The sequence below is a fragment of the Erpetoichthys calabaricus genome, chromosome 15 (assembly GCF_900747795.2).
Source record: "Erpetoichthys calabaricus chromosome 15, fErpCal1.3, whole genome shotgun sequence".
In the NCBI taxonomy this organism is placed as follows: domain Eukaryota; kingdom Metazoa; phylum Chordata; class Cladistia; order Polypteriformes; family Polypteridae; genus Erpetoichthys; species Erpetoichthys calabaricus.
This window is the reverse complement of record NC_041408.2, coordinates 96,033,588-96,059,270: the sequence shown is the minus strand read 5'-3', so window position 1 is coordinate 96,059,270 and position 25,683 is coordinate 96,033,588. Positions and strand designations below refer to the sequence as shown.

Here is a 25,683-nt window from a genome sequence, read left to right as displayed (position 1 = left end):
TTTTAAGGTCATGCCATAGCATCTCAATTGGATTCAGGTCAGGACTTTGACTAGGCCACTCCAAAGTCTTCATTTTGTTTTTCTTCAGCCATTCAGAGGTGGATTCGCTGGTGTGTTTTGGGTCATTGTCCTGTTGCAGCACCCAAGATCGCTTCAGCTTGAGTTGACGAACAGATGGCCGGACATTCTCCTTCAGGATTTTTTGGTAGACAGTAGAATTCATGGTTCCATCTATCACAGCAAAGCCTTCCAGGTCCTGAAGCAGCAAAACAACCCCCAGACCATCACACTACCACCTACCATATTTTACTGTTGGTATGATGTTCTTTTTCTGAAATGCTGTGTTCCTTTTACGCCAGATGTAACGGGACATTTGCCTTCCAAAAAGTTCAACTTTTGTCTCATCAGTCCACAAGGTATTTTCCCAAAAGTCTTGGCAATCATTGAGATGTTTCTTAGCAAAATTGAGACGAGCCCTAATGTTCTTTTTGCTTAACAGTGGTTTGCGTCTTGGACATCTGCCATGCAGGCCGTTTTTGCCAGTCTCTTTCTTATGGTGGAGTCGTGAACACTGACCTTAATTGAGGCAAGTGAGGCCTGCAGTTCTTTAGACGTTGTCCTGGGGTCTTTTGTGACTTCTCGATGAGTCGTCTCTGCGCTCTTGGGGTAATTTTGGTCTGGCCGGCCACTCCTGGGAAGGTTCACCACTGTTCCATGTTTTTGCCATTTGTGGATAATGGCTCTCACTGTGGTTTGCTGGAGTCCCAAAGCTTTAGAAATGGCTTTATAACCTTTAGCAGACTGATAGATCTCAATTACTTCTGTTCTCATTTGTTCCTGAATTTCTTTGGATCTTGGCATGATGTCTAGCTTTTGAGGTGCTTTTGGTCTACTTCTCTGTGTCAGGCAGCTCCTATTTAAGTGATTTCTTGATTGAAACAGGTGTGGCAGTAATCAGGCCTGGGGGTGGCTACGGAAATTGAACTCAGGTGTGATACACCACAGTTAGGTTATTTTTTAACAAGGGGGCAATTACTTTTTTCACACAGGGCCATGTAGGTTTGGATTTTGTTTCTCCCTAAATAATAAAAACCATCATTTAAAAACTGCATTTTGTGTTTACTTGTGTTATATTTGACTAATGGTTAAATGTGTTTGATGATCAGAAACATTTTGTGTGACAAACATGCAAAAGAATAAGAAATCAGGAAGGGGGCAAATAGTTTTTCACACCACTGTAGACTCTGTGGGATGGTTAAGTGAGTGGTTGTTTCTTCTGGGTTTTCAAGTGGGCACCCGCTTTCCTTGATGTTTCGCTGATAGGCCCACAGCGCCTGCAGAGGGTTCAGCAGTGAATCTCGGCGTCCCCTGCTCTCCCCCCTAGATACCATACACTCACTTGAAGGCCTAGACGGGGTCCTTCATTTTCATTCAGAGCCACTGACTACCCTGCTTAGCAGCTCTGGAGGAATCTTTGACAGCTTGCCGGTAGGCCTTCCCTCCCATCTCCAGGTCCCAGAACGGCCTTGATGTGGCTACGAAACCTCTGCAACCTACTTTGTTCGGTCAAACCTTTGCTTTCCAGCCATGCTGTTTGCACATTGGCTGCAATGTCAGCATACCTCAATTCTTGTGCTCACAAGCCTTCTCCACTGCATGCTTGTAATATAAATGAGCTGGAGTGAGGTCGAACATAGCACAAGGTCTGCTCTGAGGCTGGTTGTTACAATTTCTGCTGAGAATGAGAACCTCTGGCCTAATTCTGCCCACAATCTTACAATTATACAAGGCCCCCCCCGCCCCAACCTGCCCGCTGTCTGGTCTTGATATGATGAGTCTGGCTTGACCCTTACCTTCCAAGAGAAATGTTATTACCGGACAGTGGAGTGAAGGGGGGAGGAAGAGGGATGCTTATCTGATGCCTTCCTGCACTGATGAAAACACACCTTGGTTGTGCTGTCTTCTCCTGGTAGGTAACAGAGACAAGATGTGACTTTTGTGTCTTGTTTTGATAGAATTGACAATGGTAACAGACCAGAGACACTGTTCAGTTTGAGGGTCAGCTGTTAATGCCAGAGCTTTTCTGTGCAGAGTACAGTGTGTCCATTGAGGATTTGATGCGGTCTTTAGACGAGTGCCTGTAGCCCACATGTAACGTGTGACCTGTCAGTGTACATATACAAACAGTTCTTCCAGACAGGTCCAGCTTTGGTTGGTTATGAGTTTATTATTCTAAATAGTTCATCAGCTGTTGTTTTATTTGGGATGCATGTACAAAAGAGCAAATCTTCACTAAATAACTTTGAATTAAATGAACCAATATACTGTAAGTTACCCCTCCTTGAACTGCCACCTTATCGTGGTGGAGGGGTTCGCGTGTCCCAGTGATCCTAGGAGCTCTGTTGTCTGGGGCTTTAATGCCCCTGGTAGGGCCACCCAAGGCAAACTGGTCCTAGATGAGGGATGAGACAAAGAGCGGTTCAACAAACCTCCAATGATGAATCAAACCTTTGGACGATGTTTTCCCTTGCCCGGACGCGGGTAACCGGGGCCCCCCTCTGGAGCCAGGCCATGAGGTGGGACTCAAGGCGAGCATCTGGTGGCCAGGTCTGCACCCATGGGGCTCGGGCCGGGCACAGCCCGAAGAGGTAACGTGGGTCCCCCTTCCCATGGGCTCACCACCTATGGGAGGGGCCAAAGAGGTTGGGTGCAGTGTGTTTGGGTGGTGGCCGAAGGCGGTCTGATCCTCGGCTACAGAAACTGGCTCTTGGGACGTGTAATGTCACCTCTCTGAAGGGGAAGGAGCCTGAGCTAGTGCGCGAGGTCGAGAGGGTTCCGGCTAGATATAGTCGGGCTCACCTCAACACACAGCATGGACTCTGGAACCAATCTCTTGAGAGGGGCTGGACTCCTCTGCCACTCTGGAGTTTGCCCCCGGTGAGAGGCGCCGAGCAGGTGTGGGTATACTTATTGCCCCCAACTTGGAGCCTGTACATTGGGGTTTACCCCGGTGGACGAGAGGGTAGCCTCCTTCGCCTTCGGGTGGGGGGGACGGGTCCTAACTGTTGTTTGTGCGTATGCACCAAACAGCAGTTCGGAGTACCCACCCTTTTTGGAGTCCCCTGGAGGGGGTGCTAGAGGGCATACCTTCTGGGGACTCCCTCGTTCTGCTGGGAGACTTCAATGCTCACGTGGGCCTGGAAGGGCGTGATTGGGAGGAATGGCCCCCCTGATCTGAACCCGAGCGGTGTTTTGTTATTGGACTTCTGTGCTCGTCACGGATTGTCCATAACGAACACCATGTTCAAGCATAGGGGTGTTCATATGTGCACTTGGCACCAGGACACCCTAGGCCTCAGTTCGATGATCGACTTTGTGGTCGTGTCGTCGGACTTGTGGGCCACATGTCTTGGACACTCGGGTGAAGAGAGGGGCGGAGCTGTCAACTGATCACCACCTGGTGGTGAGTTGGCTTTGATGGTGGGGGAGGATGCCGGTCAGGCCTGGTAGGCCCAAACGTGTTGTGAGGGTCTGCTGGGAACGTCTGGCAGAGCCCCCTGTCAGAAGTAGCTTCAACTCTCACCTCCCGGCAGAACTTCGACCACATCCCGAGGGAGGTGGGGGACATTGAGTCCGAATGGGCCCATGTTCCGTGCCTCTATTGTTGAGGCAGCTGACCGGAGCTGTGGCCGTAAGGTGGTCAGTGCCTGTCGTGGCGGCAATCCCCAAACCCGTTGGTGGACACCGGTGGTGAAGGATGCCGTCAAGCTGAAGAAGGAGTCCTACAGGACCTTTTTGTCCTGTGGGACTCTGGAGGCAGCGAATAGGTACCGGCAGGCCAAGCGGAATGCGACTTTGGTGGTTGCTGAGGCAAAAACTCAGGCGTGGGAGGAGTTTGGGGAAGCCATGGAGAATGACTTTCGGACGGCTTCGAGGAAATTCTGGTCCACCATCCGGCGTCTCAGGAGGGGGAAGCAGTGCAGTGTCAACACTGTATATTGTGGGGATGGTGCGCTGCTAACCTTGACTCGGGACGCTGTGGGTCGGTGGGGGGAGTACTTAGAAGACCTCCTCAATCCCACTAACACGCCTTCCAATGAGAAAGCAGAGCCTGGGGACTCGGAGGTGGGCTCCCCCATCTCTGGGACTGAAGTCATCGAGATGTCAGAAAACTCCTTGGTGGCTGGACACCGGGGGTGGATGAGATACGCCTGGAGTTCCTCAAGGCTCTGGATGTTGTAGGGCTGTCTTGGTTGACACGCCTCTGCAACATCGCATGGACATCAGGGACAGTGCCTCTGGATTTGGCAGACCGGGGTGGTGGTCCCCCTCTTTAAGAAGGGGGACTGGAGGGTGTGTTCCAACTACAGAGGGATCACACTCCTCAGCCTCCCTGGAAAAGTCTATTCAGGGGTCCTGGAGAGGAGGGTCCGTCGGATAGTCGAACCTCGGATTCAGGAGGAACAGTGTGGTTTTCGTCCTGGTCGTGGAACAGTGGACCAGCTCTACACCCTTAGCAGGGTCCTGGAGGGTGCATGGGAGTTTTCCCAACCAGTCTACATGTGTTTTGTGGACTTGGAAAAGGCGTCCGATCGTGTCCCTCGGAGAATTCTGTGGGGGTTACTCTGAGAGTATGGGGTACCGGCCCCCCTGATAAGGGCTGTTCAGTCCCTGTACGATCGGTGCCAGAGCTTAGTCTGCATTGCCGGCAGTAAGTCGAACCCATTTCCAATGAGAGTTGGACTCCGCTAGGGCTGCCCTTTGTCACCGATTCTGTTCATAACTTTTATGGACAGAATTTCTAGGCGCAGCCAGGGCGTTGATGGGGTCCGTGATGGTGGACTCAGGATTTGGTCACTGCTTTTTGCAGATGATGTTGTCCTGTTTGCTTCATCAGGCAGTGATCTTCAGCTCTCTCTGGATCAGTTCACAGTTCCGTGTGAAGCGGCTGGGATGGGAATCAGCACCTCCAAATCCGAGACCATGGTCCTCAGCCGAAAAAGGGTGGAATGCCCTCTCAGGGTTGGGAGCGAGATCCTGCCCCAAGTGGAGGAGTTCAAGTATCTCGGGAACTTGTTCAGGAGTGAGGGAAGAATGGAGCGTGAGATCGACAGGCGGATCGGTGCGGCATCCGCAGTAATGCGGGCTCTGCATCGGTCTGTCGTGGTGAAAAAGGAGCTGAGCCGCAAGGCGAAGCTCTCAATTTACCAGTTGATCTATGTTCCTACCCTCACCTATGGTCATGAGCTATGGGTAGTGACCGAAAGAACGAGATTGCGAATACAAGCGGCTGAAATGAGTTTACTCCGCAGGGTGTCTGGGCTTTCCCTTAAAGATAGGGTGAGAAGCTCAGTCATCCGGGAGGGGCTCAGAGTAGAGCCGCTGCTCCTCCGCATCGAGAGGAGTCAGATGAGGTGGCTCGGGCATCTGATCAGGATGCCTCCTGGACGCCTCCCTGGTGAAGGCCCCGGGGAAGACCCAGGACACGCTGGAGGGACTATGTCTCTTGGCTGGCCTGGGAACACCTTGGGATTCTCCCGGAAGAGCTAGAAGAAGTGGCCGGGGAGAGGGAAGTCTGCATATCTCTGCTCAAGCTGCTGCCCCCGTGACCCGATCTCGGATAAGCGGAAGAGGATGGATGGATGGAACATACTGTAAGTAGTTAAGCAAACACAGCAAAGCATTTACCTTTTATTTCGCTAGTGAATCGCTCCTCCAGGTCACATAGTACACGTCAAAAGTTTGGACATTGTTGAATATTTCTTTATTTTATTTAATGCCAGCAGCCAAACCACATGCGCCTTGATCATCCACCTGAAGCTAAGCATGTTCGGGCACAGCCAGTCCTTGAATAGGAGACCATCTAAGAAAGCTTGGGTTGCTGCTGGAAGAGGTGTTGGTGAGGCCAGCAGGGGGTGCTTACCTTGTGGTCTGAATGTGGATCCCAATGCCCCAGTGCAGTGATGGCGATCCTGTGCTGTAAAAATGGTGACCATCCTTCAGATGACACGTGAAACTGAAGTCCTGACTCTCTGTGGTTATAAAAGATCTCTGGGCATTCTTTGTAAAGAGTAGGGTGTATCCTGATGACCAGACTAAATTGCCCACCATGGCCTAGTCATTCTGGCCCCTTAATCATCTCCTGTCTCTAACTGGCTATCTATCTCACCACTTCACCACCTAACAGCTAATGTGTGGTGAGCATACTGGTGTAAAAATGGGCTGCCATCACATAACCCAGGTAGATGCTACACATTAGTTGTTGCTGAAATGGCTCCCCACTCACTGAAGTGCTTTGAGTAGTGAGAAAAGTACAATATACAAAGAATAATTACTTGTCAGTAAATAACATTGAAAATAAAATTAAGCTATGTGCAATCCTGCATGTTAGTTTTATAAAGCTACAGTATATTTGCCTTTTCATTAAGGCAAAAGAAAGGGACTTTTGCGACTTAGTAACTGAATATCCACCCACCCATGCTAACCTAGAGCAGGGTCATGGAGAAACTGGAGCCTATCCCAATCAAGCATTGGGCACAACAATTCATGGACAGTACACCAGCCCATTACATACCAGGGGCCAATTTAGCAACGCCAACCCACCTAACCTGCATGCCTTTGGACTGTGGGAGGAAGCCAAAGTACCCACAGGAATCCCACAAAGATGCAGGGAGAATATGCAGACCTCCCGAAAGAAGGACCTGTGACTTAAACCCTGGCCTCCATGTTGCGAGGCAGCATCGTTACCACTGTGTCACCATGCTGTCAGTAACCGAATATCATTATTTAAATTCTGCAGGGTACAAAGAGACTATCAATGAGAAACTAAATTTACTCAGATCAAATGTATATACCCATGCCAAATATATTTCTTCACCACCACAACATCATCAATAGACACACAAAGGTAATAAAACATGCATGCTTATGCCATTACTGAATGGTTATAAATGAAAAACTGATTTATAAAATAAGTTAAAATTTGTTACTATCAGAGCTAAAGCAATAACAAAATGGACAGAACCTGGTTTCCTATAAAAGCCATTTATTTTTTGTAAAAAAAAAAAAAAAAGCGCTAAATGAACAGTAGAAAATGTTCATGACAACATATTTAAATGTTATTTTGGTCACACACCAATTACAAAATATGTCATTATTTAGAACATAAACATTTAGAACTGAAGTGTGTTCACTAATGTTACTGATTACAAAGCATCTGAATAGAGAAGGAAATCATGAAGACAAGAAGGCAGAGGAAGCTGGCGGATATATTTATCTGTGCGCAGACGTTCGCTTTTCAGTAGTACCCGGATTTTCAGCCTGCACAGATGAGCCAAGCCAGGTAAAGAGTCTGTAAGAAAGATTGTTAAATAAATAAACAAAGATATCTTTTCATGGAAACTAATATCTTTATAAAACAACTTAAAATATACACTGGAAAAGTGTGAAAATCTAGGTATTTTATACTTTGCATATACAATAAATGTATTAGATTATAAAAATATGTAACTTTCGATAACCATGTGAAGTTCTCCCCAGCTGTCATTTTGTACATTCCTGAATCCAACAAAACTGATAGTGACTCACAGGCTATGCTAAATTTCAAAAAAGTCATGCCAGTAAGTATTCTGGACACTTTTCTTGGAATCGTAAATAAGGACAGATTGGAATGATTACAATGACTGCTACTGATTAAACACGCACAAGAAATAATTGGAATAAAAAAAATCACTCTCAGATATATAAGAATGCTTGGTACACCCAGTATGCTACTGTATCTACATTGCCTATAATGGTAACAAGAATAAAGTGAAATAATGCAACATAATTAAAGTGAATGTTATTTTATTTATGAAATTGTTTTCTTTAAGTTTTCTGGTTTCTGTTTATTACTTAGTAATCTACATTTCTTGTTTTAGTACTTTATCTTGTCTTTTCTTTCCCATTTTTTTCTTGAGCCCAAGGGGACTCTGCACTCCAGCTGCACATCTAATGGGGTTGCTAACTAAAGCCCCATTTAAGGGCAGGATGCCAAGGCATTAGCATTTCCTGCTTCTGATTTTTGGCTATATTTTTGTTTCCTTTGTTGTTAACTAAGTGCTGTTGGTGTGTTGAAGCATTTTTTATTTGTTTTTATTTTATTAAAATCAGATAACATTCCATACAAATAACTTAAGTTTTACAAAAAAAGGTTTGAAACAAATCAACCCGAACCATTTTTGTTTTGGAATGCTCAGTTGTGTTCTAATTTTAGCCCTTGCTTTCTGGATTGATTTTTGATTTGTGGATTTATTTTTGTTTAAATTGAATTGCACTTCTGATTTGCTGTATTTTTTATTTTGTTGCTTACTTGATTTTGTACTTAAAAAATAAATAAAATATTTAATAGGTTTGTTTTGTTGAGCAAATGGTTTTATGGTTTCCCTCCCCCTTACTTGAAGGTTGTAGGACCTGCATAAACCCTTTGAAGGACTCAAGCCTCTTTTGCATGTTTTGGGCCCTGAATTGCAAAATTGCCCTTCTCCAGGTCTGGTATTTTTGCAGACAGGGAGTAAAATGATTGCTGAGGATCTTAGATAATGCTTCATGACCTCTCAAACAATTCAGTAGGACCCCCACTTTATTGCATCACAGCAGCTCTAAATCTTCTTGGAAGTTCTGCCATAATGATGCAAGTTGTTCCCTCAGAAACTATTTAAGGTCCATCCACCTTAAAACTAACGGGAACATCATCTAAGAAAAAGTCTTTGCTGGACTAGACATTTCAGCATGAGATCTTCTACATCATGGCATAGTTGGAATCCTTGGCAAGCTCATAATTGCACAAGTGTACAGTGGTGTGAAAAACTATTTGCCCCCTTCCTGATTTCTTATTCTTTTGCATGTTTGTCACACAAAATGTTTCTGATCATCAAACACATTTAACCATTAGTCAAATATAACACAAGTAAACACAAAATGCAGTTTTTAAATGATGGTTTTTATTATTTAGGGAGAAACAAAATCCAAACCTACATGGCCCTGTGTGAAAAAGTAATTGCCCCCTTGTTAAAAAATAACCTAACTGTGGTGTATCACACCTGAGTTCAATTTCCGTAGCCACCCCCAGGCCTGATTACTGCCACACCTGTTTCAATCAAGAAATCACTTAAATAGGAGCTGCCTGACACAGAGAAGTAGACCAAAAGCACCTCAAAAGCTAGACATCATGCCAAGATCCAAAGAAATTCAGGAACAAATGAGAACAGAAGTAATTGAGATCTATCAGTCTGGTAAAGGTTATAAAGCCATTTCTAAAGCTTTGGGACTCCAGCAAACCACAGTGAGAGCCATTATCCACAAATGGCAAAAACATGGAACAGTGGTGAACCTTCCCAGGAGTGGCCGGCCGACCAAAATTACCCCAAGAGCGCAGAGACGACTCATCCGAGAGGTCACAAAAGACCCCAGGACAACGTCTAAAGAACTGCAGGCCTCACTTGCCTCAATTAAGGTCAGTGTTCACGACTCCACCATAAGAAAGAGACTGGGCAAAAACGGCCTGCATGGCAGATGTCCAAGACGCAAACCACTGTTAAGCAAAAAGAACATTAGGGCTCGTCTCAGTTTTGCTAAGAAACATCTCAATGATTGCCAAGACTTTTGGGAAAATACCTTGTGGACTGATGAGACAAAAGTTGAACTTTTTGGAAGGTAAATGTCCCGTTACATCTGGCGTAAAAGGAACACAGCATTTCAGAAAAAGAACATCATACCAACAGTAAAATATGGTGGTGGTAGTGTGATGGTCTGGGGTTGTTTTGCTGCTTCAGGACCTGGAAGGCTTGCTGTGATAGATGGAACCATGAATTCTACAGTCTACCAAAAAATCCTGAAGGAGAATGTCTGGCCATCTGTTCGTCAACTCAAGCTGAAGCGATCTTGGGTGCTGCAACAGGACAATGACCCAAAACACACCAGCAAATCCACCTCTGAATGGCTGAAGAAAAACAAAATGAAGACTTTGGAGTGGCCTAGTCAAAGTCCTGACCTGAATCCAATTGAGATGCTATGGCATGACCTTAAAAAGGCGGTTCATGCTAGAAAACCCTCAAATAAAGCTGAATTACAACAATTTTGCAAAGATGAGTGGGCCAAAATTCCTCCAGAGCGCTGTAAAAGACTCATTGCAAGTTATCGCAAACGCTTGATTGCAGTTATTGCTTCTAAGGGTGGCCCAACCAGTTATTAGGTTCAGGGGGCAATTACTTTTTCACACAGGGCCATGTAGGTTTAGATTTTTTTTTTCCCTAAATAATAAAAACCCACCATTTACAAACTGCATTTTGTGTTTACTTGTGTTATATTTGACTAATGGTTAAATGTGTTTGATGATCAGAAACATTTGTGTGTGACAAACATGCAAAAGAATAAGAAATCAGGAAGGGGGCAAAATAGTTTTTTCACACCACTGTAAATACTGAGAATAGTAAAAAAGTGAAAAAAGGGAAAAGCTAACAACCTGAGAGAGCTGCTCTAAATGGCATCCATCCGACACTAAGGGTAATGTGATCCTCCTCTTTTGTTTAATTATATTAAAATACTATCAGGTCAGCCTTGGGTAGTTATAGGCCAGTGAAATTAACATGCACCCCAGGCTAATTAATGAAGCAAACAATAAAAGGAATTACAGAAAATCATTCATACATGTTTAGTATGTTAGCAGATGGTCAGCATGGGATCAAGTGGAAAAAAATGGCATTTCATTAATAAACTGATGTGTTATGACAAGGCAACAAAAGATTTTGATTTTAGGATTTTTGCCTGTTTAGCTTGACTTTCAAAAGTCATTTTATTAGAAAGTCAGTAGAAGGGAAGGCATTAAAGTTCTGAAGGCAACAATCAAGGAAGCATTAAGTGTATCAATGTTTAAACACAGAAAATATCATGTTATGGCTCGAGATAGTAATCTAACTAAATAGTCAGGTAAAGCTGTTAACGAAGCTACAGTAAGTGGGAACAGCAAATATTGTACCCCAGAGTTATCAAAATACCTACAGAAATACCCACAAGCTTCTCATTTTAGTTCTAGAGTTTCAATCCAACTACACACCCTGCCCACCAATACCCATCAGAACCCTCATTTTGAAGGGCTCAAATGTATTTGGACAAACTAAAATAATCATGAATATAATGAAAATTTTCAATATTTGGTTGAAAATCCTTTGTAGTCAATGACTGCCTGAAGTCTTCAACCCGTAGCCTTCTTCAAGTACTGGTTTCCATCCTACTGATACATTGCTAGGCCTTTACTGCAGCTGACTTCATCTGCTGATTGTTTGCTGGACTTTCTGCTTTCACCAATGACCCAATTCCATGCCATAACACTGCCCCACCATGTTCCATAGATGATGTGTTATACTACAGATTATGAGCTTTTCCCTTATTTTCTTCATACTCTTCTCTATCCACCATTCCGGTACATACACATCTTAATTTAATTTGTCCAAAGAAAACTTCCAATTTTTTTTTTAATATTTTCTGTCAAAGTCTAATCTGTTCTTCCTTTGGTTGAGGATTACTAATGGTTTGAACTTTGTGGTAAACCCTCTGTATTTATCAACTTCAGACCTTCTACCTGCTTAATAGTTAATGAAATAATGAGGGACCTGCTCAAACCTGGAGATGTGAGAGATCATGGGGAAACCACATATAAAAATGGCTGTCATTCCTTAATGGCTCATGCGAGATTATCACTGTCCTCAATCAGACACTGTAAGCAATCGATTAAAAAGGGTAATAGGATTCTGGTTGAAACAGCAAACTGCATGGAGTTATTCAAGACAGATTATACTTAAACTGTATGATTAACTTATCAGGGCACAAGTAGGGAGTATGTGTCAAGGGAATAAGAATTCATGCCAACTATTACAACATCTGTTCTTCAAAAACAACGCCGTGAAGGATACAGGTTTAACACTAGAATTACCAAAGCCTACGCAAAAACTCGTAAATCCGGCCCAACTTCAATCCCTTTGCACCTCTCCGTCAGCATCTTTTGTCTTGTAAATGTGCTGATCAAGACAAGCAGCCTACTATTCCATCCCCCCACCACTGCAGAACGGGCACTAAGTTCTCCCAGTTCCAGCCTTGATTATCTGGGAGTGAAGTGCTAGAGTTTTAGAATGGAAATAATAGATCTTTATTTGGAACACATGCATTTCATGTGTGTTCCGTTTCTACAATAATCTGTGTAAACACATCGTTTAAACAGAAACGTTTTTCATATTTTAGTAAATGACAAAATGTAGACATGAACTATATAATGTGCGAAGCCTGAAGACCTAAGATCAAATAAACACTTTCACAAAAGGTTCAAGGATGGTACAACGGCTTCCATGGCGCAGCAGTAAGAATTGCTGACTTTTAATCAAGAGTCCCCAGGTTTGATCCTAACTGCCTGGTATATTTACCTTTTTGAGTAGTGAGCTGCTCCTATTGTTAATATTATACAATAAAAACATACATCTGATTTGTGTCTGTAACAGCCGGTGTAAATTTATAGTACTTGTAAAATTTAGCGTTTTTTTTTTCACTTTTATTCTCTCAGTCATGATCACGATATATACTACCCTCCCCTAAGGGATATGACGCTGTACGTTTTTATTTGTAACTGGGAATAACTGTAGATGTAAGTGGTGTTTTGGGACAATCAAACTGGAAATTCTCTGATCTGGATGGATAAAAGCTGACACACAAACACTGGTGAATCTGCCTTATTTGTATCTCTTTGTCACTTGATTTTTTTTATTCAATTTTATTGAGTGTTCCTGCTTATGCGGAATTAGCATGCGCCTTATGGTCCATAATGTCAAAGCCGCACTGACAAAAAAACAGAGACATAGGTATATATGATATTTGAAATTATTCATTTTATGACCTGTATAGTACATTTCAAAAAACACTGTAGCACGGATGCAACATTATTCATATTCATTCGCATACCATTGTGCAGTTGTAATCAGTGACCGTGTGTTGTCCGTCCATCCACCCCCCCCCCACCCGATCTTGCCCAATCTCCACATTTTGGTGCATGGTGGTGTTTCTTTTATACTCCAGATCATGCAGAGGAAAAAATGGTACAGATAGGTCAGTTCCGCGCTATATACAATTATCAAATTCAAATGTTAACAGTTCTCGCACACCCAAGGACCGTCCTTCCTACATTTCCGACATGTGTACCTCTTGCAATGTAAACACTTCTCTCTATGCTATCGTACCTATTACTGACGATCTATTATTTCAATTCTAAAACTCCAGCACTTCACTCCCAGATAATCAAGACTGGAACTGGGAGAACTTTGTGCCTGTTCTGAGGCTGGTGGGGGGATGGAATAGTAGGCTGCTTGCTGCTTGTCTTGATCAGCATATTTACAAGACAAAAGATGCTGAAAGAGAGGTGCGAAGGGATTTAAGGTGGGCCGGATTTATGAGTTTTTTCGTAGGCTTTGGTAATTCTAGTGTTAAAGTAAAGTTTATTAAAATGTTAGTAGTACTAGGGTGTTGTACCGTGTTAGCCATTATGAATGTAGAGAAAAGCCAAGCAAAATGACACCTTTTATTGGCTAGCCAATAAAAGGTGTCATTTTGCTTGGCTTTTCTCTACATTAAAATGTTAGGAAAGGCATAATTTTCTAATACAGAAGTCTTGTAGTCATCATCAGCAGTTTGATGACCATTTTATGGGTTTCAACAGGTTAGCCAGTCCCCCCAAATCTTTTTTCCTCTATGCTCCTGGACATCCTTCTCATATACCAACTACTTCATCTCCATCTCCCCTTGTGCCAAAATTGGCCTCCGCAGAGCGCAACTGGTCTAGAATGATCATAAATTGGGTTTCCCCTGTAAAAGGTTTCAGGTGAGATTCACAACTTTCTGTTGGGAAGTAGGGGTGCCTGCTAGAGTGTACAATGGGCAATACTCCACCCATGCCTTACAAGTACCATCATTGTATCTCATCATCTAGAAGGTACTGGAGCAGACATTTTTAAGGCTGGATGCCCATCCTGATGTGAACTTCCTTTATTTGCTGTTAATGACACACAATGAATGGTAACAGTACTGTTATCCTAAGTTACAGTGGTAGTACAGACAACTTATGTAAAAATTTACCCAGTAGTCTAGTTGAAAGTTTTGTGGTGAAGAATTCAGATCTTCACTGAACAATATTTTTGAAACAATTGCTGGGTAGAAATAGATAAGAGATGCTAGACTGCATGGCTGGTTCTTGCCTGAAATGTTTATGTATTCCTATAATTATTGTGTTTTAGCCAGTGTTTGTTTTTTACCTGGTTTGGCTTTGCAATTCTAATTTACCAGTTGTGTTGTTACAATTCTCTATGTTTGAGAACGTATTGGTTTATAAAGATCCTTTTCATGGCCTGTTTCTCAAGCCAAAGATTTTTTAAAACAATTTTCATTTCCTTTGAAATGCGCATTGATATTTTTGGGACAGTTAAAAGTATTTTTTTGAACTTTTAAGCCAGTTTCCAAATTTTGGGCCAAATAAGGCTAAAACCTGCAGATAATAATTGAGGCTAGCTGATTTGGGGTGAGGGAACTTTGAATAGGACCGTAGTGGAAGCGGCCTGCTTTGGTGGCTTACTTTTGCAGTCTTATACCCTTTGTTGCTATGGTCAAGACTCCAATTCATGACATCGATTTGTGTCATAAAGCACTTTGTTTCTGCTTTTTTACAAATCTGGCCATTTTTAGCTTTAATATTTTGTAGGAGAAAGTTACATATTTCCATTATTTGAAAAAAATACTAAACAAACATAAAAGTTCACTTCATCTTGCTGGTCACGTTATTTTCTATTTGTTCTCATTTCAGTCCATACTACTAGCAAGCTTTGTATAGTTGTATACATTGTGTTGCACTTCTTTCACTTACTTTCTTTTGCACAATAATAATAATAAGCTAAACAAAATTCAGCTTTTGAAACTGTATATTTTACTTAACCATGTAATTTTACTATAGCTTCATTCTACCAAAATGACAACTTGTACACTCCCAGAAAGGAAAGCATTTCTAAGAATAAAAGTTTATCCTTTTGTGTGTGATTAGTTTAATTCTATTTTACTATCATTTGGGCAAAACATGATTCTATTAAAAAAGTATAAATAAAAAGTAATAAAATAATAATGATAAATTCTTTAATATGTGAAAGTCAAAACCAATAACTATCAATAATCATACACCCAGACCTACAAATTTATTTTTAATTTAAATCTGCAAAAGAAATCGATTTATTGTAATTGGTGTGTATACTGTGATATAAAATGTTTTTTCTCAAATGCAAGTCTATAATATTAGATGAAGGTTTACTCAACCTGTGGAAGAAAAGAGGCTTCTTTAGTAATGACAACACAATGAGAGCTTCATCAAGTTCTTATTGAATAAGATGGCTTCATTTTTACATGTAACAATTCACCATTTCTCAGCTCATTGTTCTGTACTATTACTTTATTAAATTGTGATTTTCAGCTTTCAGTTATTGTATAAAACCACAGGAAAAAAAACAATGAAAAATTAACATACCATAATATTTATCTTGAACCCAGGTAGAACTTTCTGCACGATAGCTCAAGCTATTTTTTACAGCTGTAGGAAGTCTTTTCCAATCTGTAAACCCCAGAATAAAATTGAGAACATCATAACTTACAGACTGAATCCTGCAAATGAAAAGAAACAAAGATCTGTTTTAGATGAAAGGCAGTAAAATACATTCATTATGTGTAAAAAAATATATTTGAATTTAGACATCAATACAAGTGCATTTATGTAAAAGAAATGTAATAGTTATTTTGAAAATTATGAATAAACTGATGTGACATACTGTATTTAATGTTACTACTGTATATGTAAATCTTTACATTACACCCAGGACCCTTTATCCAAAACAATTAATCCTTGAAAAACAGCTCATACTATGAGTGTTCCTACAGTAAGTCAAAGATTTTTATTATATTTCATGGCGAAAATCTAATAAACACCCAGCTCAGAACAGATCCATCCTAAAATGATAAAAAAACTTCTAAACAACATAATTACAGTGCTGCTTTACAAAACACTTATCATGAAAGACATTCTGGAAATTAAATATATGTATAGAAACCATGTTAAATAATATAAAAATCAGGTCAAGTGTTTTATGAAAGATGATGTCATGCATAAAGGCGTGACACAATTTCCATCTGTATTTGTAAAATTCCCCAATAGTACAGTACTTCAAAATAATAAACATAAACACCATACACTACATACTTAATCAACAAGTCATACAAGTAATCAACCCACCGAACATGTTGAAGAAGGTAATGCGGCATTTCACTTATAGTTGACGAGGCAGTGGGGTGCTGCCCTGTAGTCTCCACTGCAACAACAATTGCCTTTCCCAGAATAATATAAACATATGCACCATGCTGAACCATTACTGTAACTACTGCTTTATAAGAAAACACAAACAAACAGAGGGCTTGCTACCATGGTTCTCACTGATGCACAGCTAATGGCTGCATGTGTGATGGCACAAATGGTACGTCTACCATTTTGCAAACTGAAAATTCTGTACATCTCAGTGTGAATGTTTGCATGATGGGACTTGGATATATACATATATACTGAAGTATGGGCCACAGTACGTTGATTTCCTTGCCATTATTCTGGGTTTAGGGCTGCTAAGAGATTGCCCTACTTCTTCTCCCTCAACACCCCACATTACCAGTCAGAGTTTTTAGAACACGTCAATTTTTTGAGTTTTTCATCAAATTTTATCAGTTGAAATGCAACAAATGACCTAAAATGGTAAAAAGGTTAAGCATTAAACTATCCATCCATCCATTTTCCAACCCGCTGAATCCGAACACAGGGTCACGGGGGTCTGCTGGAGCCAATCCCAGCCAACACAGGGCACAAGGCAGGAAACAATCCTGGGCAGGGTGCCAACCCACCGCAGGACACACACAAACACACCCACACACCAAGCACACACTAGGGCCAATTTAGAATCGCCAATCCACCTAACCTGCATGTCTTTGGACTGTGGGGGGAAACCGGAGCGCCCGGAGGAAACCCACGCAGACACGGGGAGAACATGCAAACTCCACGCAGGGAGGACCCGGGAATCGAACCCAGGTCCCCAGATCTCCCAACTGCGAGGCAGCAGCGCTACCCACTGCGCCACCGTGCCGCCCCAGCATTAAACTACCAGAGGTTTAAATGTAAGGTTTAAGTTAGCAAAAAAAAGGAAAAAGCCAATATCAGAATATTACAAATGGACCTTCTTCAGTGAACAACAAGTTAGTTAACACCTACAAATGTTCTGCAGCAATTGAAGTAAATTAAGCCTTGCAAGTTGAAGCCAACAATTTGCAAAGCCTCCCAACTTCTACTGATTACTTAAAAACCCTCTGTCTTAAACCAGAGTTGGAACAGGTTGTGTTATTACACCCTCTGAAGTACTACTTATTTGGACAATATTCTAGTACTAATGGCAACAAAATGCCAATTAACAAATGAAATGAGACAGATCATTATTACTGTTAGAAGTGTAAGCCTTTCATTTAGAGAAACTGCCAAAAAAAAAAAATTTTTAAATCAATGTGCCATTCATTATGATGTCTTGCAAAATCCAAAGGGAACTGGCAAATGGAAACTAGAAGAAAGTCTCATAAGAAAGAGATCTGACAGACCCAAAGTTACAACCTAATCAGAGGTTTCTGAAAGTCGTCAGCTTAGGTGATGGGCGACTCATATTTATATATTTTACTCTTTAAGAAGAATTTAGTGAAAGATTGATTTGTGACATTTTTGCACCTGAAAATATTTCCTACTATGCACTGTTGATCACATTATTTCATCGATTCACTTTCTAACCAGGTTAGTCCACTAATTACATGGTACACGGTATGGAAGAGCCAGAGCCTACCCCGATAGCATTGGGTGCAAGTCAGGAAATTGATTTGTTGGGATGCCTGTCCTCTCAGGCACTCACAAAAACAAATGCACACTTAATCACACTGGGCCGATTTAAAGTCACCAATTAATGTAACATGCATACCTTTGGGAAATACACGAAGAAAGCCCTTAAAGAAATAGGCAGAGCGTACAAACCCCATACATAGTTTATACAGACATATAGTTGATTCCATATAAGTGACACATGGTACCTACAGCTGTTAAAATTTTTATATGGACACTAATTGCCAGAAGGCAGATCAGATTGAAAATAAAGGAACTCAAGATGACATAGCCAGAAAAGGTAAGGCACAGAAATGGCCAGAGACTAGATCAGAATACTAGTAAAAGATAAATTATACCAAATGTAAAAGTCTTTAAATTGCACACAAAAGACCAGAAGTCCTAATGATAAGATGCTGTGTGCCGTATGCTGCCATCTTAAGTAGCGTGTGCATAATTCAACATATTACCCCCACATGACTGGCAATGGGCATTTTACTATCAACAAGGTGACAACTCATGCCTTAACACTGTAAAATAACATCACCCATAAAAACAAAATGATGGTGTGAAAAGTAATGAAATAAATTTAAAAAAAATTTCAAATGTGCTTAAATAAATAATCAATATGTAATCCTAAACATAATAAAGCATTCTTGATAGAGGCAAGCTAGCCATAGCACCTTTTTGTTAGTAGATGATGGCAGTGAACCACCACTGACTCAATTGCAGTCTTTTTTTTTTTTTTTAGTTTTTTTAAGTAAGAAATTGTACTGGCAATTTGCTGTATTGTCATACTGTGGAAATTTTACTACTTGCTTTGTACACATGAATTTCCAATTGATGTTCTGGGTGAAATACAAGGTCGCTGATGATTTTCTGCTCATTCGACATAAACAGTGTGAAAAAAGCACCAAATGCATTATACTCTGTTCCAAATACAAAACAAACAGAAAAACATAGGCTTTCAACATACAATATGATGTAAAAATAATCAAGAGACAAATGATGCCTTCTAAAGTAGAATGTCAACCTCAACAGTACAGCTATTATCCCACTTGAGTAATTGAGCTAAAATATGAACCTGTGAGACAGCAACACTACCCAATGCTCCACCATGGTATTAATGTATCAATAATTATTTCATCATGTTAAGAGTTTTAAATGCTTGAATATGGAATAAACAAAGAGTAATGACTGTTAATGTTCTCATAAATAATTAAGTCATAAATACATACATATCCCAGCAGAATTAGGTACAGAAAATGGAACTTAACAGACTCTGTTAAAACATAGCAAATCGACCACTCTGTGCTGAGAGTTAGAAGTTAGAAACAATATTTTAAAATTTACAAGCCACCTACCAATGTCTCTGCCTAATCAGATAAGCTTTTTTAAAGATTTCACTATAATCATTCAATCAGCGTCAATAAAACCAACCTGTGAAAATTTAATAGTATTCAGTGAATATGCAAATTAAAACAAGATACAGTACTTGTTTCCAAAATATAAATGCTTTGAAAGAGAAAAAAATGCTTCCAACTCACATTCATTTTTGTAAAGATAGCTGCTCATCCCTTGCATACTTTGCTAGTAGGTAAAATGTAAAAATGATTTGCATCTAAAAACTGTGATGGACATTACTAATTCCACTGGCATTAAACTAGGCTCATTCATGCAAGATGTTACTATAAATTGGGCTGTTTGGGGATACTTTGTGTTTGCAATGCAGGCTCATGCACACTAATTATGGAGGAAGCTTTCAGCAATGTACTAGCAGACATGAATGGGTTTAAAAATACTATATCCCAGCTGGCATTAGAAATCTTGAAATGAAGAATACAAAGAAATATGTCAATTTTCAATGTAACTTTTAATGAGCTGTGCTAACCACTATTGCAAATTATTTATTAGTTTATTCATCAGAAAAAGATAAACTGTACAATAAATCATACTAGACTTTTAATTTATTTGAACTTATTTGGAAACTTTCCATAACAGTGAGAGGAAGACCTTTCCATTAAGTTAGTGAAGGCAGGAGGAAATAAATTATATACAGTTGTTGAGCCATAAACAGATCTACTTTGAGATGAAAAGACAAAGTACTTGAAAATAGCTTCTCCAAAGAAAGACAGAGCTAGGTTCAAAGAAACATGCAATGTTCTAACTCTACTTTCTCCCCCTTATGCCTACCAGTGTGGAGCAAGCACTGAAAAGGAAAACAGCCTACAAAAGCCAGCCCCATGTGTCTGGACATGGAAAATCTGTGATTGGCAGAAAAGACTCTGACTTTCCTACAACTGGAATGGATTTAGCACGACTAAGGAATATTCCCACAATCTCCTGGATCAAAGACTATTTTGACTAACAGACAGTAGTTTGTGAAGCTGAGGGACTGTGTCAGAATTGGCATTGTGTAATACTGGAGCACCTCAGACAACTGTCTTGTCTTCTTTCCTGTTCATCCTCTACAAAACAAACTTCCAACACAAGACCAGCGTCTGTCATCCACAGACATTTTCAGGTGACTTTATCCATCATAGGCTGCATTAAGAATAGAGAGGAGTCAGAGTACATGAAAGTTGTGGAGGACCTTTTCATGTGGTGCAGCACCAACATGCTGCAACTTAACATCAGCAAGATAAAAGAACTTGTGGTGGACTTCTGATGTGCCAAAAAGCCTCTGAGGTGAACCACCATTCAAGGGGAGGATGTCGAAGTGGTGCAGAGCTACAGGTACAAACTGAACTGGTTTGACAAAACAATGGGAAAGTACAAGAAGGGCCCAAGCAGACCTTTAGTGTGTGTAGCAAGCTACCTCAAATTTTCTACCAGTCCATATAGCCACGGTGGTGTTGTAAACTGCAGTCTACTATGGTAGCAACCTGAACAAAAAAGAAGCACAATGCCTGAACAAATTTATCAAGAAAGCATGTTCCATCACATGGCAAACCCTGGACACACTGGAAGCTGTTGTGGAAAAGAAGATGATGGCAAAATTGGATGCCATCATGAAAAATCCCCTCCATGAGGTACTCTCTTTGAGCACTTTTAGCCACATGTTCATTCCACCATGGTGTACTAAGAAGCACCTCTGGGGGTCTTTTATGCCCACTGTTATCACGCAATTCAATGCTTCTACCCAACATACTTGTTAAGTTTACTTTTATTTATTTAATTATTTATTACTTGATTGAACTTATTATCTGTCCTGTCAGTCTGTATTCTTGTTTTTATGTTTCTGCTGCTGTATGCATTTGAATTTCCCCATGGTATCAATAAAGTTTGTTTAATTTTATCTAATAATAATATCAAAATCAAAGAGGATGCTGCAATCCTAAGTGTTCAATATTTAGAATACATGAGGAAGGTGGCTGAGTGGAACAGCTTTCAGTACTATACTTTTCAGAGCTTATACATTCCCTCATTTTACAAAGGATCCCATACCCCAGGTACTTTAGTTTTCTCCCATATCTAAAAATTTGAATGTTAAATTAATTAACATTTCTAAACTAGCCCTATATAAGCAGGTGCATGTATATGCATGAGTGCCAAGATAAACTCGGGTTTCTTGTAACTCATTTTGGTAATAAATAGCTTCAAAAATAGATGAAAGGCTATATAACTTGTGAAACCTCTTTTGCAATTATTAAATGTTAATTTCAAAAAACATTTATTAAACAAAAAAAAAAAAACAAACAAACTTTACATATCACCAGGAGTGGAGTTGTGGAAATAAGCAACTTTAAAGAACAAAGAATTTCTCATAAATAATTGACTTGAAACATTTAGTTAAGTAGTACATGTTTCCATTGTATATGTAAATGAACAAAAATCATATGCAAATAGTACACTCAAGACTGGGAAGTGTTGTGAGGCTATGACAGCAGAGGGTTTATTCCATTTATGTAAGTAATAATATGGTGACAGCAGTGCTGTCACATGTACAGAGTACAGTGTAATTCCTACTTGCATGTTTAAATAACACAGAGCACTTTGCCACTCTTCAGAACCAGAAATTGAGTTTCATAAATGAATTGCAAAAATTGCATATAGCTCCACATGTTTTGTGCAAGTTATTTTATACAGTTGATATAGCCCACATTTTTATAATGCTGTCCCTTTATATATTTTTATCTGATGGGTGGTGGTGTCAAATAGTGTAAAACGGACTTATTGACCTTTTGCATTATTTTTCCTGGTTCATTTTCTTCTGTTGCTTTGTACCAGGAATTCCACAATTTTTTGCCATAGTGCCAGAAAATGTTTGTGAGCTTATGTGTTATGTGCAGATCATTAATTAACAATAATAATTTTAGGCATGTGAATGAAAAAAATTAAAGAAAATTTTGTAGAGACTAAACAAAACATGTACACTACAAGGTACAACTTTGATGAAAACCTTTCTGAAGGTCATAGGCAAACACTAATACACTATCATTTATCTTGTAGCAGCGCAACAACTTAAAATAATCAATTTCCCAGCTGCCCGGAGGGTATTGCCCTGATTGAACATCTGTGGAGAATGCAGGGGTTGCTGGGGACAAAAGGAGCTGGCAGGAATCTTAAAATGGAGTTGGCTAAGCAGCAAAAGAGCTCTGTGGTTTTGTGTTTCTGTTCACACGTTTGTCTTGTCTGCAATACCAACTGTGTTTCCACCCTGGATCGTCAAACCTGTAAGGATGTATGGACTGTCTCGTGCCTGCCTGTCGTGTGAGTAGTGTTGGATTGGTCATTGTACTTCACTGGAGGGAGCGCTCCCCAAATCTTAACTTCGTTGTTAGTGATTACTGTTAGATGTTTATCGTGTTATCATTTTAAGAGAGAAGGGAGTGTTATCTGTTTATTTGTTGTCTATGTTTTTGTGTTATTTAATAAACAGCTTTATTAGTTTACACACTGCTATTTCGTGTCTGTGTGTGTGAGTGGTGCGTGTTGGGCCAAGGCTGGGTACATTCCTGACATCCCCACCAAAAATCAATCAATCAGTCACCATCTCTACGGTGGTGTGAATCTGAGTGGCACTGGACCACTACAAGCTGCTGTAGCCAAATAGCTAGGCTAGTCTAAATATTTAATTAAAAAGTTTATTTAATAGCAGTAATTGATTTGTAATTAAGAAAATGATTGGAAGAAATTGGCATTTTGGCATTAGGAGAAAAATGCATGTAGGCAAGTCAACAGCAGAAGAAAAAAATAATGAAGGTAGGGAAGCAGGTGATGAATGTCTAGAAGCTTTTAAAAACTAATTCACTTAACACTAGAATTACCAGAGCCTACGAAAAAACTTGTAGATCCGGCCCACCTTAAATCGGTTCTTAAATCCGTTCACACCTCTCTGCCAGCGTCTTTTGTCCTCTAAATGTGCTGATAAAAGACAAGCTGCCAGCAGCCGGCTATTCCATCCCCCTACCGACTTAGAACGTGCGCAAACTTTTCACAGCTCATGCCTTGATTGATTATCTGGGAGTGAAGTGGAGTTTTAGAGTGGAAATAATAGATCGTTATTTGGAACACACGCATTTCATGTGTGCTCCGTTTCTACAGTAATCTGTGTAAACACATTGTTAAAACAGAAACTTTTTCATATTTTAGTAATAAATGTTACAAAATGTAGTGTAAAGCCTGAGTTCCAAAGATCAAATAAACACTTTCACAAAAGCTTCAAGGATGATACGACAGTTTCCGTGGCGTAGCGCGCTAAGGTTTGCTTCTTAGAGCGCAGCAGCTTTTCCTTGCCTCATAGACCTGAGTTAGATTCCCCGCTGGGGATAAAGTGTTGCTTTTTTTTTTCTTTTTAACCTCAAATGGACATAAAATTTATAAATTGGTATGCACTGTCAGTTAATGAGATTGTTATATTTTCATGTGGGATGCTCCTTTTAAAATATTTTTTTAACAATTGAGACTGCAATTAACATGAACAACTGTCCCTATAACTGTTATTTTTAAGATCCATAACACACAGACAGACAGAGCACTGCGTAATACAGAGACAGACAGGCAGAGATATATAAATAAACAGGGAAGCCACATGTACTGAAAGAAAAAAAAAGATCAACATGTGCGTTGTTCCTGCTGCACTGAATAAGCTCACGTGCTCTAACATCACCCTTCCCCCCATCTGACTCTAAGTAACAGCACAAGTACAGACGCAAACGAAGTGCATGTGTATACTGTATAATATTAACAAAAAGAGCAGCTTACTACGGAAAACGGCAAATATGGGAGTGAGTGGGGATCGAACCGGGACTCTTGATTACACTTGGTAGACAACAGAGGAGGATGATCGCAGAATCATTTCCATGGTGAAGAGAAACCCCTTCATAACAGCCAACCAAGTGAACAACACTCTCCAGAGGGTAGGTGTATCGATATCCAAGTCTATCATAAAGAGAAGACTGCATAAATACAGAGGGTGCACTGCAAGGTGCAAGCCACTCATAAGCCTCAAGAATAGAAAAGCTAGATTGGATTTTGCTAAAGAACATCTAAAAAAGCCAGCACAGTTCTGGAAAAAACATTCTTTGGACAGATGAAACCAAGATCAATCTCTACCAGAATGATGGCAAGAAAAAAGTATGGAGAAGACGTGGAACAGCTCATTATCCAAAGCATACCATATCATCTGTAAAACACGGTGGAGGCAGTGTGATGGCTTGGGTGTGCATGGCTGCCAGTGGCACTGGGACACTAGTGTTTATTGATGATGTGACACAGGACAGAAGCAGCCGAATGAATTCTGAGGTGTTCAGGGACATACTGTCTGCTCAAATCCAGCTAAATGCACTCAAATTGATTGGGTGGCGTTTCATGATACAGATGGACAATGACCCAAAACATACAGCCAAAGCAAACCAGGAGTTTATTAAAGCAAAGAAGTGGAAAATTCTTCAATTGGCCAAGTCAGTCACCTGATCTTAACCCAATTGAGCATGAATTTCACTTGTTGAAGACTAAACTTCAAACAGAAAGGCCCACAAACAAACAGCAACTGAAAGCCGCTGCAGTAAAGGCCTGGCAGAGCATTAAAAAGGAGGAAACCCAGCATCTGGTGATGTCCATGAGTTCAAGACTTCAGGCTGTTATTGCCAGCAAAGGGTTTTCAACCAAGTATTAGAAATTAACATTTTATTTCCAGTTATTTAATTTGTCTAATTACTTTTGAGCCCCTGAAATGAAGGGATTGAGTTAAAAAATGCTTTAGTTGCCTTACATTTTTATGCAATCGTTTTGTTCACCCACTGAATTAAAGCTGAAAGTCTGCACTTCAACTGCATCTGAGTTGTTTCATTTAAAATACATTGTGGTAATGTACAGAACCAAAATTAGAAAAAAGTTGTCTCTGTCCAAATATTTATGGACCTAACTGTATGTGGAATACACACACTTAATGTGTGTTCCATGTCTACAATGATCTGTATAAATGTAGGATTACAGGAGATGCGAGGCAAGAAATGTTATAGTAATAATGAGGTCTAACAAAACAAGTATGCTTTTATTCAAGAATAGAACTGAATAAAAAAAAATTCAAGTGACAACAAGATACCAAGAAGACATGATTCGCCAGCATTTCTTTGTATTCTGCGCAGTGGTTAGTTCGCAGATGGTAAATCAAAATAGTTGTCGAGCTGTCTTTAACGGCAACTGATTTCTGATATAGATTACAGATTGCCACCCTT

The 25,683-nt window shown here is 40.4% G+C and overlaps 1 protein-coding gene across 2 annotated transcripts in view; it reads right to left on the bottom strand.

Annotated features, from left to right (window-relative positions):
- Window positions 1-7,060: 7,060 nt before the first annotated feature.
- The window catches only part of asb3 (ankyrin repeat and SOCS box containing 3), a 212,410-nt gene continuing 193,787 nt past the window's right edge, over window positions 7,061-25,683 (bottom strand). For both annotated transcript variants that reach the window (XM_051919409.1, XM_051919408.1), the window contains exons 9-10: window positions 15,581-15,714; window positions 7,061-7,351 (exon numbers count right to left, since the gene is read on the bottom strand). In XM_051919409.1, coding sequence (XP_051775369.1) covers window positions 7,206-7,351; window positions 15,581-15,714 — 280 coding nt within the window. In that variant the 3' untranslated portion in view covers window positions 7,061-7,205. The remainder of the gene's footprint in view (window positions 7,352-15,580; window positions 15,715-25,683) is intronic.